Here is a 15,371-nt window from a genome sequence, read left to right as displayed (position 1 = left end):
CATGACAAGCAGTAACATATATATATATATATATATATATATATATATATGTGCAAAATTACTTGAGATAAATGTTTAGGAAACAAATTAGAAAATGGAAAACAAGTTCATTTGTTGGCTTACTTGGCATGAGACAAAGAGAAGTCCACAGCAAAGAGACACTAATTACTTGATTAAAATAATGACACATCAAGTACTTCTCATCATGACATCATAGTTTTACAAATTCATTAGAAAATATTACTGTGAAAAACATCATTGAAGCTGCACAGTCTGCTGATAGTGACCTTATAAAGCCAACAGGATATTGGTCATTTAATATACATTTCTGCTCTGGTTCATTCATTTTGCTGCCCCTGGTATTCGATGCACGGCCGCACAATCAATGCATTTTAATGTGAAGGCAACAGTAGGCCTTTATTATGAAACTGGAAATGCTGACAGGGACATTTGTGGTTAGCTGACATTATCAATATATATCTTTTCTATGAGTAGATCTACTGTAAGAGGTTTCTGTTCTTTTTGTTCAGGTGGTCCTTCTGGGTTAAATCATTTTAATACATATTTAACTACAGTTGGTAAAGGAGACCAGCTCAAAACAAAAGCTGGTGTTTAATCTTATTAATGACATACTTTTAACGACTGGAGTTCAAAAAGACACAGCAGACAGCTATGTGGTTAAAGCATGATGAAGTGATTTTGGTGAGGAGAAGCAGAAGCATGTAATTCAGGAGGTTTGAAAAGCCTGTATCTGTTCCTAACACCAGCAACCCCACAAAGCATGTTAGTGTATAAACCTCCTATGACGTCACCTGCAGGTTTCTGAAGAGCGGTTTTGAAGCTCAGAGTGAGCTTCTCCGCGGTCGCCGTTTTAGCAGTGCCTGACTCCGCCCCTAACTCCCAGCTAATCCAAAAATGGGCAAAGAGGTGGGGTAAGACTTTGGTGCATGCTGCTTTGTAGCAAGCATACACTCACCCACTCAAAGAGGCCACGCCCTCAGTTATGCAGAATTTGAAGCCATAATAAAATGTAAATAGGTGAGTTATATAAACAGTTGCCATGAAGGAAGAAATACAAAGCTATATAGACCAAAACAGTTTTTTGTACCAGACTGTAAACATGTTTATTTCTGCTTTAAAGTTAGACATGGGAGTCTAAGGGGATTGAGCCAGACTCTGGTGGTCATTAGAGGAACTGCAGTGTTGTCTTAATTTTTCAGCCCTGGAGGTTGCTGCTTTTACCTTATTCACAAAAGAATGGTTCTAATCAGTGCCACACGGAGAGGTTTCACATTTTAACTTTGGAAAAAAAAAAAAAAAAGCCCACTGGTATTGGAGCAGAACTTGTACGGCCAAAACTGAGTATCAGTATAATTGGAGAAAAAGGTCAGAACAGGACATTATTTGTCAGTGTCGACTGGTAAAAACGTTGTTCCCTGTTATATATCTATTTCCCTTAGCAGTCATGATGAAACTGGGAAATTAGTCTGCAAAACTGCAAGTGGAAACAAGTTGACCGGAGATTACAAATCAGCATTATTTCAGTTTGCGTACATACACTAAGAGGCTTATCCCGCAGGAGATAAAGGAAAGTAAAGTTCATTTTTTGGCAAATTATTTGAAGTCGGCTCATTTCATTAAAATATAAGCAAGGCTAGGAAGGAGAGAGCGCAGAGGCTGAGAAATTACACAGGAGGAGATCAGGACATCTATCACTGTCGCCGTGCAGAGTTAAAGCTCGAGTGGAAATCACACACAGCGTTTGGCTGGCTCTAGACTTCAAGGACACATACAATTCCTGTGGGCCGCAGACGTAGGGTGTTAGGGACACAGAGTACAGAAAAAGTCTGAACTGAATCTGACAGAAATGCAGGCGAGGCTTGGCCCATTACACCTTTTACAGAAATGTGTGCACAGCTGTGCTGGGTCAGAAGTATATTCTTACAGCAGCTGCATCACTGTAGTGTTCAAAGAGGAGAAATCCCCTGTGGGAATAAAGCTGTACTTACATTGTTCCAACATTTTAACCTTGTTTTTATAAATATGTCAAAACAGTTCAGTGCAGGAACTGATACTGTCTCTCTTTTTCAACTGGTATCTTGACTTGTAATTAAGCATCATGGGACCTATAATGCCGGGATCAACTATAAAAAATTTGTGTCTTATTGATGATCACTGTCTCAGATTTAAGGATTGTTGGGTTATAAATTTTTGTCATGAGTTGGAAGAGAAACTTGGCAGACTACATGTTGTACCCTGACCAATCATAGCTCACCGTCTTTCACAACTTGAATGACATACAACGGTGGAAATACCTCACTGCTATAGCACCACAGCACAAGCATGATTTTATAAATGAAAAATCATCTACAGTAGCAATAAACAACTGCATGCTGGAATTGACTTTTCCCTGCTTACACATGCTTTAATGGTCTCATATAGTATAAAGGTAGATGTCCATGTGTTGTTTGATTATAAAGAAGGTCTAGGTTCAATATTGATACTGTAAAGGTATCCAAGTGTTCAGTCCACAGAGAAATGCACACAGCCTGTATTCAGAAACCGAGCCTTAAAAAGAGCCGTCAGGACTTTTGGAACTTTGTGATGTCACAACAAAATAGTCACCGCCCTCAGCCATGCCCCAAGTCCCGCCCACCTGGACCCACCATCCAACCCTTGCAGGATTTGGCTTCTCAGATGTAATGTTCGTGTTTACCTGAAAAAAAAAAACAGTCAGCCAGTCAGAAGAGAGGCTTCCTTCTTCTGATTGGCTCACTGACCTGTTCCAGAGAGAGGCTTGACAGAGGAGATCTAAAACTACATTAAGATGGTTTTTGGTTCTTAAAACCACAAATGTATCTTCTTATGGATGAACACTTCAAGTAAAACACAAGAGAAGTGTAAAATATGGGACCTTTAAAAAAGCAGATGATTTTATTGACCACTGGACTGTGCTTTGATTAGCTGCAACTCATTCAGAATTTTGAAAAACTACACATAGACACTATATTACACCAGTGTTAGCGTCATTGCACTGGCTACCTGTAACGTTGAGGAGAGATTTTTAAATTCCTTTACTTGTTTTTAAAACCAAAATCGGTCAAGCACCTTCGTATCTTTCATGTTGCCTGGAGTGTGTTCCAAACCACTCAATTTGGTCGCTTAACGCTGGTTTGCTAAAAGTGGCACAAATAAACATGCGGTGAAGCAGCTTTCGCAGCTATGCACTGAAAATTTGGAATATAGTCCCACCACGAACCTCTGTTGATATATTCAGAACTTATTTTTATGGTCTTGCTTTTAATTAAATCAACCCTCTTTTATATTGCTTCATGGTTTTTATGTTTTAAAATTGCTTTTACTACTATCAGGTGTTTTTACAACCAGTATCATCTCTTTTATCTCTCAATGATCTTTTCTCAAGTTTTTGCAGGATTTTATTGCTTTGCTGTCTTTTATTACTTTAATGCATTCTGTCTTTAAGCAAGCTGATGGTCATTCATACTTGACAACTAGGTAATTAACTGTCAGAATATGACATGACTAGATCACCTGGATCTTTTCACTCTGTTGGTCCTTTAAAGTATCAACATAGATTTACCGCCTTGTGGTTGTCTGCCTCTGCCAATCAGACTAGTTTCAGGTTACATCCCTGTTTATCCAGAGTCATATAAAATATTAACCATGAAATTTGTTTCATGATTGCCATGTGAAGTTTTGAGTAATGGCTAAAAAGTGTTTTCCTCGAGGAAGGCCTTATTGAGATACCGTGTCCATGAGAATGGGACGGATGGACAACCCAAAAACAATATGCCTCCGGCTCTGGCTGTCGCTGGCGTGGAGGAATAACAAGCAGAGCGCTCCTCTCTTTTATTAACATTTTTGGGGGAGTCTAAACAAGGAAAGACAGTGGTCTGCAGAGAGTACAACAACCAGACAGCTGCCAACAGTTTTATTTTGGCATTAGGCCAATTCATGGAATTAACATTAATTAGCTACAGATGATAAAATTTGCTGCTGAAAGTTGTCATTTGAACTGCTGGGATTGACAGTTAGCAATTCAAAATGTGGATTCTGGTATGTCAGTTTATAAATATATTCATTAATTAGTCAATAATGCTAATTTGTCAGATTAGTTGAGAGCAGATGTGCCTGTTCACCACAGACTCTGGCCCCAGTTCTAACATTTAAATGTTGTCTTAAAAGGTTTTCAAATTGCAAATATATTAAATTTCTTGTAGTTGTTGGGGAGAAAATAACTAGTGGTCAATAAAAGAGATATATTTTTGGTTTTAAGAACCAAAAACCACCAGTGTATTTTTAAATCTCCTCTCTCAGGCTTCTCTCTGGAGCTCTAGTAACAAAAGGTCTGTCAGCCAATCAGAAGAGAGGATCAGAGGCTCTCTTCTGATTGGCTGACAGTTTTCTGAGTAATTGAATAAAAACAAAACAGATTTCAGCATCATCAACTTCATTCATCAACACTCAGACAAACCAAATCCTGCAAGGTTGGATGGTGGGTCCAGGTGGGTGGGACTTGGGGTGTAGCTGAGAGCAGTGAGTGCTTTGTTGTGACATCACAAAGTTACAGATGTCCCGACAGCTGGTTTTAGGGCTCAGTTCCTGAATACTGGCTGTGTGCATTTCTCTGTGGACTGAGCGCTTTGATACTTTCACAGTATTTATATAGAACCTAGACCTGATCTATAATCAAACAACACATGGACATCTACCTCTATACTATATGGGATCTTTAAAAGTTAAGCTCATCTTGACCAGCTGGTGTTAGCACTAGAGAAGTAGTCCTGCAGACTATGAGGTAAGAAGAAAGGAGTTGGAGAGAGGTGAATGCTGCTGAGATAAGGAATCAGCACTTACCAGAAACACCCTGTACGCATCTTTCCTTGTGACGGAGCCCCAGCAAGGGTCTGTATCATTGTACTTCACACTTCCCGCGCTGCAGGAGTGGTTTCCACTGCAGAGCAACAGAAAGACAAACAAACACAGCTTAATGTTTAACACCCAACCTTGTGAGATAATGCCATCTGAGACTGATGCACACACCGGATCATCCCCTCTGCTCTTTTAAATCTATAGTCTGAACTCTCATAACAGATTGGCACCTAAAATGTCCTGGTTTACGCATCATAAAAAGACACAATGAGATTAATCAGCTAAAGGAAAAGCTGAGGTGCAGCAGAGGTTGTCAAAACTTGAAGGGCATCACTTACAAACAGTCACAAAGCCTATCACTGCTTCGTGACAAAGCGAGCTTTAGTTAAATCATCTGGTTCTTCTCATGCTGCGAAGAAGTCTGCAGTTTGTGCCCTCAGGCAAAGAAAACTGCTTTTGATGTTTCAGTTACATCTCACATTTATTCTTGCTGGAAGGTTAGCAAGGTTTGGACCACAGTGGAGGAGAATTTAATATGATAAGACAGCTTCTGTACTGTGCCTGCAGGACAGGATGAGGTGGGGTGGCTTTGTTACAACAACAATTAGAAGAAGAGGATAGAGATTATACTTTTTCACTTCAAATCACAGGTGATTTTATTATTTTGAATTAACTCAGAGAAGCAGGGAATGAAAGAACACTGATGCAGGGGCAAATGAAAGCAGTGATAACAGTGTCATTTATGAGAGATTTAGCTGCGTGTCAGTCTGTCATCAATTGTGCTCAGGTTGAGTGGACAAAAGCATAAAGTATCAGGTCAGGGTCTGGCTTGGCAAAGAACTCGTGGAGTATGCATTTTTCCTGTAATCACTGGTTACAACACGTGATGTTTAGTGTCAGTTTAGCCAATCACACAGCACAGCTGCTGACATTTACCTATATTTATGTGTAATTTGGGAATTTTAGAATAATTATTTGATTAGCTTTGTTGGTGGTTGTATCCGTCCACCAACCAGCCAAGATGCAGGAAATATGGTCACAATCTCTGTATTGATTGATTTCCAAACCTCAATCATGCATTGAGTAACACGCAAGAAAACATTCCACCTTAAAAGTGTCCAGTAGCTGCAGGTAGCCTCTGAGCTGCTCAGTGAATTCAATTGTTAATGAGTGAAAGGATGTTTTCTGTCTTTTCATCTTTACTAATCATTCACTCTTCTGACAGTTTCTTTGCCTGTGATGCTTTTACTCACTCTGTTCCACCTGGACAGCTTGTGCTGCTGGAAATGGAAGCTAGCTCAGCTACGTTTTCATAGCCTAGCCTGTTAGCTTAGCCTGACCTCTGCCTGCACTGCAGCTTCTCCTCTGAATGGATGTTTCCAATGCGGCTTCGTTTGCTTGACACAAATCAATAAATGAATGTAAACTTGCCACCATAGGTGCAGCGGTTACATAAACTTTGAAACAAGCCCCAATTTAACAGTGCACATGCACCATAGGTGCGCTTGGTACATAAACAAACAGCACTATACCTCTGCACATGACAGGTGAGATCCCAATGAAGTCAGCGGCAAGTCTAAAGACAGATGTGTGGCTGCATTTCAGATTTAAAAACTATTTAGACAGTGAAGAGCTGGAAAAAAGCAAATCTATATGCAAGAAGCCATGTGTACCTGTTCATACACAGTGTAGCCAGGGCACTGGGGTACATTAACAACGAACATTACATCTATTATTTGTTGAGATGTGTCCAAAATGTAACTGCTATAGGTCCATTCGTAATGTAAGCATTAATGTTTTAAATAATGCAATAGGTTGGAGGAACAATTTACAGCATTAGTTCTCTCAGAATCTCAGTCATATCCAAGAAAAATTGATGTTGTAACTGAAATAACTGTAACTGAATCGATAATGAATTGGGACCTTGTGAATTGGAATCGAATCAATTAAGGAAATCAGTGGCAATATAAAATAGTGAAGAAATCATCAATTTAAGCAAAGGTCATAGATTGAATAATACTTTCTCCAAAAGTAAAAGTTGTCGTAACTGCCTATAAAGATCAAAAACATCCCTGTCAGAAACTTTAACCATCACTCTCCTGAAATCATCTCACTAAAACAACACTAAAGGGGGAATGGCTATTTCTGTGGTCGGGGGTCTGACGGGCAGAGTCTCTAACTATATGAAACACCTTATTCTCGCCCAGTCTGGCCAACGGACTTGCAATAAAAACCTGTCTGGAAGCAAGTCAACAAGACACAGACGGCGGGATCACCAGTTAGAGGTCAGCAGGCCTAAAGGCCTCTGTCAGCAGAGCTTTATTGTCTCAATCTTGAGTTCAGAGGGTGAAAATTGGACCCAAGTGTGTGGGGGGACAAGAGGAGCCAGCGAGATGAAGAAAGATTAACTTTGTCTTGCCAAAACGGAGCGAAGCAAATGTTCCAAATGTTCTTCAAGGAGAGCATCTATAAAACCCATCTATATATAATTTTATTTCACAATAAAACTGACAATGAATGTGATAAAGTGAGTACATTGGTCTTACCAGGCAACTTCCATTAGCGATATAGGCACAGCTGCTGCGTAGATGGCCAGGTCCCCGTACAGATAGACTATGATGCAGATGTAGAACATATTGACGCCGACTGAAAGACAAAAATGAAAAAAAGATCAAGATATGAATGAATGACTAAGGGAGACGTGACAAGTTTGTGTTTGTGGATGAAAATGAAGATTCAAGACGTAACATGAGGTTGAGAGGTGACACGCAAACACATTCTTCAACTTTGTCAGCTGTCCAAACACTTTTGTGAAATATGGTTGATGCATCATGTGTGTTAAACTTTACCATCTCTATTAAAATGCCCCCTCATCTGCACACCTCCACTCATTACATCCCTTCATCCTTTTTTCTGGGACGGCACGTCTCATTGGACCAATGAAAAAATATTAATAGCATGAATTTAAAAACCAATCACTCCATGAGGGAAATTTTTCCTCGTCAGCCTTTGCTCTCCACAGTGACAAGCTCTTAACCGTCTTGCCCCCGCCCTCTCCCCCTCCCCTCCCTCTTCATCCACACACCCCACGACTGGCAGGCCCTGCCCAGCAGCCTTTGCCAAGCCGAGATCGAAAGCTTTCACCAGCAGTCAGATCATCACAGTGCCCCTCACATCCATCATGCTCTTCAATTCTCAGAAGGGGGTTCAACTGTCCAACTCGACCTCTCAGTTAATTCATTACTGCCAAGGAAATTAGAGCACAGAGTCCATTAAAAAGAAATAAAAAGTGACAGATTTACAGCTTTACAGGCTACACTGATTCTTTTATGAATTAAGCACTGAGGGGGCCCATCAAACAGCGGAAAACATACGGAACTGGCAGCCTAAGAAACAAGCACTCATCTAGTTGTAAAAAAAAGCTGTTAAGACTGGAGGCTGAACAGAGTACTGCAAGTCCAAATTAGCTGATACTTTATCTGAGCTAAAACTAATTATTTTACAATCAGTTAAACTGCAGCTTATTTTCTCATTTAATCGTTTGGCCTATAAAATATCAGAAAATAGAAAAACAAAAAAAAAAAAAACTTTAACTTTCATCTGTTAATTTCATGCCAGGCCCCATTATGATTGAGCTGCTCACATTTAAATGACTGGATCAGAACTGGGATTATATATTCTTGATCCTATTCTAGGTCAGTATTTGCTGAGTGGATTTTAGGGATGAGCTTTGGAAGAGCTGGTTGTGTAATAAGCCAAACTGCTTGTCTCCTTAGGCACGTCATATTTGAGGATGTTTCTGTGAAGTTGTTTCAGGGAGACCCCTCAAAGGAGTGTGATAAAACTCATTAGAAGACATACAGTCATATTATGTTTACTTGATACTGGGATTATGTATTTTATTTCATTTTAAAGTAACTTCAAAACAAATCAATGAAAGCGTTAATCAACACTGAAGGAGATAATCGATAGATATGACCGTACTGATTTAAGGATTTTCTTAGATTCTGCTTCAACCTCAGTTCATTTGAATTTAATCAATATTTTGAAAATGAATGTCTCTCTTCAGTCATAAGATGCAAATGATGTGAAAAGTACGACAGGACCACTTTTATACAATCAGAACTTCTATTTGAACTTTCTGATTGTGAGTTTTGTCGCAGTTACCATGGTTATGTTTGCTGGTTTATTCCCAGTTCAGCCACTGAAACACAAATTCTTTCTCTCTGGCTACAGATTGTATTGCATCGAGTTAGACAGAGTATTGAACCTGGTCAGATTCTTAATCTTGTATTCTTTGATCACATTGTTCCTGATTTATCTAATCTAATTTAGTCTAAAATTTTGTCAAATAGGGCTGAAAAATATGCACAAAAAAAAAAAAAAAAAAAAGAAAAAATCATATTACAATTATTTTGGCAGATATTGTGATTGCGATATGAGTCATGATTTCAGCCGGAATGCTAATTCTTTTCATTTCATTTTTGCTGAAAAAAAATGATGATGTGATTTTTGTTGGCTCTGTACCAAACAAGGATGATCCCTTACATTCAGAGAATATGATTGGGAGGCCGGTGCATCTCTGTGGCCCCACAACGCTTCATTCATGGTTTGTTATATGATTCGGATATTCCAATTGACCATATTGTGATTTCAATAACATTTTGATTACTTGTTCAGGCTTATTGTCAATTATAGACTATAAGTATGTGTGTATACTATGACTGCATATGTATAAACAACATTTAACAGCTGAGAGGTTAAAAAAACTGTAGTTCATAAAAGCACATTTTTTTAGCAAAAGCTTTGGTATCAGTGTCAAAATTCTCAAAAAGTCTCAAATGTTTAGCGCAGCCCTAGCACCGATGCTTAATTATGTGCAAAATTATATGCAAAGTACAATATAAGTAGTTCATGGGATAATGCTAGCAGTATACGATAGCATATGATGTTAAAATATGGTCCGTATCTTTTAGGGTTGAGATAATGAGAATTAAGTCTTCCTAAGTCTTACTTCTCATCAGCTGAAGAAACAAATCCCTCGCTATGCTGCACGTTAAGTCTCCTGTGGCACGACATGCACGAGGCATATTAGTGTCTCAGTAGCAGTTAGCAGAAACAGGACGTACTATGCTCTGCTGCTGCTGTCGGTAAGCGATAGCAAGGCGAGAGCTCTGCATGACCACAGGGATGCAGGCCTTCACGGCACTGTAACTAATATTTCCCAATTACCCAGAGCCACAGGCGAAAATGCAGCAAAATGGGTCTTCACGTAGGAGCCCGGTCTTTCATGTAGCTGTGAAATGCAGCACTATCCATCAGCACATTGCCTCTGACTGACAGCAGACCTGACAACCTCTCTGTGAGGAGCTACACAAAAAAGCCGCTGGGCCACTGTTTAGTTAAGTGCACAATAGGGAAAGGCAGTTTTATTACCTTGTAAAGACTGAACTGTGCTGATATACTGCTGCATTTAGGGATTTAATTCTGTGTGCTGCATAATAGGAGTAGGACAGGATGTTATTGTAATTTTTTTCCAAACCTTGTAAAATTAAATTGTCTTGTTTGGTTACAAACGACTCATTAGAACCTTGGTCACATCTAAAGCCTCTGAAATAAAGAACAAAATGAATTTAAACTTTGAGTTTCACTTCATTACCATCTCTACTCTCTTTATATTCAAATTCTGCTTCTTGTAGGAATGTCAGAGTGGAATTATGATGAACTGAGATAGACATTAACAAATCAAATCTAAATTGAGCCAGCCTCAGCGGCAACAACACCATTAATATACGTCTCTAAAAATAAGTAAATAGGACAGTACAGAGATAGAAATGGCTGATTGAGGTCTACCTTGTACACACACAACTTACTGTATGTGTAATGCAGAAACCATTAGACTGAATCTCTTTGACACTAAAAACACTTTTGTACATCAAAGGTTTAGGGGCAGTGGAATAAATCCAAGAATCCTTGGAGAGATCCAGATCTTAGCCAGGGCCTGGCCATGACTGGATTTATCAAGGACAACACTGATTTTTGAGATATTTAAAAGCAAATAAATCCACCAGTGTTCATGTTTAACAGATATTATCGATGAACAATATAATCGGAATGAATTGCCATTTTGTTTTCTCTTCAACCCAACATAATTTTCAGTCGACTCCTAAGCAATCATTGGTTGCAAGGTACAGTTAACATTTGTCAAATCGATTCTAGAAAGATGCCAATTCAAAAGTGTTATCTGTGCAAATCGACATAACAATAACCTGTATTGTGGCGTCATCCATGATTATTACCTTTTCTATTTGTCTGGCTCTGGCATAGAAAGAAGACATCCCCACACTAGACCTATTTAAATGATTAAAATTATAGATTACTGAAAGTCAGGTCTGAATCTGTGACAATTTTTTGATTGAAGTTAACCATTAAAGGAGCTATAACTAAGTTTTTGCTATTGCTACATAGCTAATGTTAGCATTAACAGCTGTTTACTTACCAGTCTAGAAGAAACGTGGGTTCAGCATTAAAACTTCATTCCTTTACTCACCAAGAGCTGTCTCCAAAGGTGGAAAGCAACCCTCTTGTTTTGTTTCTATCACTATATTTCTTCTATTGAAGTTAGCACGCCAAGCAGCTAGCTGCAGGCTAGTCGTCCCATCGTGTCACTTTCCAATACCGAGTCAGTGTAGTGTCCAGGCTGCCTTGAAGAAGTACCACTACTCAGAGGACGTGTTATAACCTCTTGTCTTGTAAACGCAACAATGGCTGAAGCTCTTGCCAAGACTGGTAAGTAAACAGCTGTTAATGCTATGGAGCAATGTAGCAATAAAACTTACTAGTAGCTCCTTAACCAAGATTTGTACTGAGCGTGACACATGGATAGTACAATATAAACAAAGTCATGTTCAATTACCTCTAACATCCGTTTGCCATTTCTGTATTGCAACTCCTCATCAGGTGATATTGGTGCTGATTGCACATATAAGCTAAAATCACCTGTTCACAGCAGCTTTATCAGACCAAGGGTGCCACTCGAGCCAAACATACTTTCAACACTTACTTCATATACTTTATGTTTCAATCCATCAGAAAGCAGAGCTGACTGAATAGATTCTAAATCATGACAAAACAGGCTTCACTTGGTTCCATTTTGAGAAATAAATGAAAATTACATAGGGCAAACTTCCATCCTGGGACTAAGCTTGTAATATCGATCTGTTGGGTTGATCACAGTTAGCCATTATAACATACTCCCTGAAATTAAAGTGCATCTTTTAAAAAGCTGACACTGAAGACTATTGTAGTAGTGGTTTATGGAAAATGATTGGGCACGATGAAGCAAATGTCCATTTATTTTCCCAGTGGCTCAGGCACTCGTGATTTCATTTTGCCAGTGCTCTCAATGCACAAGTATGACATTTAAGTAAAAGTCACTGAAGTATTAAAAATAGATGTGCCCATGTTTGGTTATCATTAAAGCCACAAGCTCCGGGTTACAGTGGAGTAAATTAGTATTCGCCACCATGGTTCTTCCGTATGTCAGGGGAAGGACGGCTCACGTTGAAGAAACAATCCTGCTGTTTGCACAGCCACCATGTTAACCACTGCATCAGATCACAAAGGTAAGAAAAGCTGAGACAAGATGCTGATGCAAGGACAGCCCTCTGTAAATCTCTCTCTCTTTGTGACTTTAGCCAAAGTCGTCTTCTAATCAACTTTCAAATCATCAATGTGAAGGTTATAGTAACACTTTTCCACAGTGGTGCAAATAAAGCAGCCTCCATCAACATTCCTGTCAGTGGCTGCGGGTCAGGCTGATACGATAGCCATGGCCTTATTCCAAACCTGACTTGGTGCTGCTGCTGCTGCCATGTCAATTTCAGCCCAGGAGGAAGTCAAACGCCCTCTAAGATGAGATGCTTTTAATTGCTAGCAAAGGTGCAGGGCAGAAAGACAGTGTGCAATCAAGCCTACAGTTTATTACCTGTGAAGAGTGGGGAGGTAGTGTAAAAGCTGTCCTGTAAATTTAGCAGAGTATAATGGACTTGTTTGCACTTTCTTGTTAATTAGCTCCATAAATCCATTAAGAAAGAGCTGAATGTAAAAGGAGGTACAGTCTGCAGTTTGCCTTCAGCTGATTTTATTTTTCTATGATTTCCAAGAAAAAAAGTGCTACTGGTTATCAAATGTCAACATCCGTCTCCTCACACCCAGAATCTCTGCCTATTTGGAGTAGTTTGCTGTCACATATTTACATTTTCAGGCATTTTGGTGCAAATAGCTCCCAACGGCCTGATTGTGTTTGATCTTAGGTTTAGCAGATTATTTGAAGTGCCAAACTATGAAACCCAAATGCACACTAACCAATAAGCAGTATTGAAATAGTGTGTATTGTCTAACAATCACTTTAAAACCCAAAGATATTTCTTGAACTGATAGAGAAGACCAAGAAAACCTGTAAATAATTACCATTTGAGGACCTGGAACCAGTTGCTTTTCTGCACAATAAAGATATTAAATGTGCCATATAGTATAGAGGTAGATGTCCATGTGTTGTTTGATTATAAAGCAGGTCTAGGTTCTATATTAATACTGTGGAAGTATCAAAGCGCTCAGTCCACAGAAAAATGCACACAGCCTGTATTCAGAAACTGAGCTTTAAAACAAGCTGTCAGGACTTCTGGAACTTTGTGATGTCACAACAGTCACCGCTCTCAGCTACACCCCAAGCCCCGCCCACCTGGACCCACCATCCAACCTTGCAGGATTTGGTTTATCTAAGTGTTTTCCTGAAATCTGCTGTATTTTTTATTGGATCACTCACAAAACAGTCAGCCAATCAGAAAAGAGACTCAGAGCCTCTGCTCTTCTGATTGGCTCACTGACCTGTTGTTACTAGAGTTCCAGAAAGAAGCCTGAGAGAAGAGATGTAAAACTACATTGAGATGGTTTTTGGTTCCTAAAACCACAAATACATCTTCTTATGGATCAACACTTCAAAGTCTAAGGGCAAGTCTAAAAAAAATATGGGAACTTTAACGCACACATAGACTGTTGGAAATCGTAAAACTGTGCAGAGCTCAGACATATACTCCAGCTCCATTTGTGCAACCAGTTGCCAGTAGGTTTGTGACATTAGTACCAGTCTGCAGGTTGTTTTTACATAAATCATAATTTGTCCCAGCAAGCAGAGGTCATCCAGGGTCACATGACCAGCTGAAGGTCTACAGTCTACAACTTTGCTAACACAAATTAAGATCCCAATTTATTCATTATTTATTATATTTATTAGCAGTGATATAATATCCTCCAAGGACATAAGAGTAAGAAAACATTTGGGAGCACAAAAGGCACAAAGATTGCATTAAAAAATGCCTTCACTGCATCTGTTTACATCAGTGGATGAAGGATGAAATTCAAAATTAAATCCTTTTTTGGGACCAACTGAAATGTGTTTGCAACACTGAGAATCAGAAACTAAACCATACTGAAGCTGTCATGAAGCTCAGGTCAGAGTTGTAATTTTTTTTTTTTTATTCATTCTTTGATCAAATCAATTTGAACTTGAGATTTAACAATTTCAGATCGTTTTAGCAGAGTTGTTCTGCTCATTTAAATTTTGAGAACTTTGGCTTGTGTTGTTTTTTTTTTAAATGGCTTTTTAAAAAAGAAAATGTTCATATTTTTCAGTGAGGTTTCATGTTGGCACTGGGATGAAACTCAGGTATCATATCACCACTAGTATCGAAAACTGTCAAATTATACCCAGCCTCTGCTGTCACATTTCATTATCTGTACACAGTGCGTGCATGAAACGAGAGCTCACACACAGCAGGTCAGAACTGAGCAGGTCAGTGTTGTCAGGATAAACAAAAGAGCTGTGTTTCCTCCTTCAGCATGTGCTGGGTCCTGTGCCTGTTTAATTCATTTCTGATTAGAGTCACTGGGCCGCTTTCCCATGGCATGGGGCGAGTGAGAAGAGGAGATAAAACTAATTTCCTTATTACCAATCGATACCTCCACGTGCCTCACCTGCACACAATCTGTTTCATGGAGGGAAAGGTCATCAGCAAAGCCTTTTTTTTAAAAAAAAAAAAAAACACTTCACTTTTAACAGACAGGACAGTCGAGTGAGTGACAAGAGGCCGAATGGATTGGAGCACACTGCAGCTTTCACAGCATGGGTTGCAGGACGGCATGCACAAGTGCGCTCACACGTGTGGGTGTGAACATGAGCCGAGTGGACGTGCGTTATACTGTGTGTGTATGTGCATGTGTGCCGAGTGCTCCACCTAGTGGTGAAATGCTGAAGCACACAACATGTCAGCTCGGATGATGTTGTCAGAGCTTTGACCTTTCGTTGTTCCTTTATTCCTGCGACAGCAGGGACGCAGCAGACTGTTGAGTCACTCGCATCGGGTTAAGAAGAGTCGGTCGGTGTAATGCAAGCAGACAAGGGTAGGGGGGATGACGAG

General features: G+C 39.5%; 1 protein-coding gene across 1 annotated transcript in view; it reads right to left on the bottom strand.

Moving 5' to 3' along the window:
- slc38a12 (solute carrier family 38 member 12) overlaps positions 1–15,371 on the bottom strand; it is a 64,930-nt gene that overhangs the window by 40,733 nt on the left and 8,826 nt on the right. Inside the window, exons 7-8 of the mRNA XM_023393834.2 lie at positions 7,440–7,539; positions 4,879–4,975 (exon numbers count right to left, since the gene is read on the bottom strand). Of these exons, the coding sequence (XP_023249602.1) occupies positions 4,879–4,975; positions 7,440–7,539 (197 nt within the window). The remainder of the gene's footprint in view (positions 1–4,878; positions 4,976–7,439; positions 7,540–15,371) is intronic.

Source organism: Seriola lalandi, unplaced genomic scaffold, assembly GCF_002814215.2.
Source record: "Seriola lalandi dorsalis isolate HSWRI2012SDOR001 ecotype SW California unplaced genomic scaffold, Sedor1 jcf7180002054944, whole genome shotgun sequence".
NCBI lineage: Eukaryota > Metazoa > Chordata > Actinopteri > Carangiformes > Carangidae > Seriola > Seriola lalandi.
The sequence above is the reverse complement of the archived record's forward strand: the minus strand, read 5'-3'. Positions and strand labels throughout refer to the sequence as shown.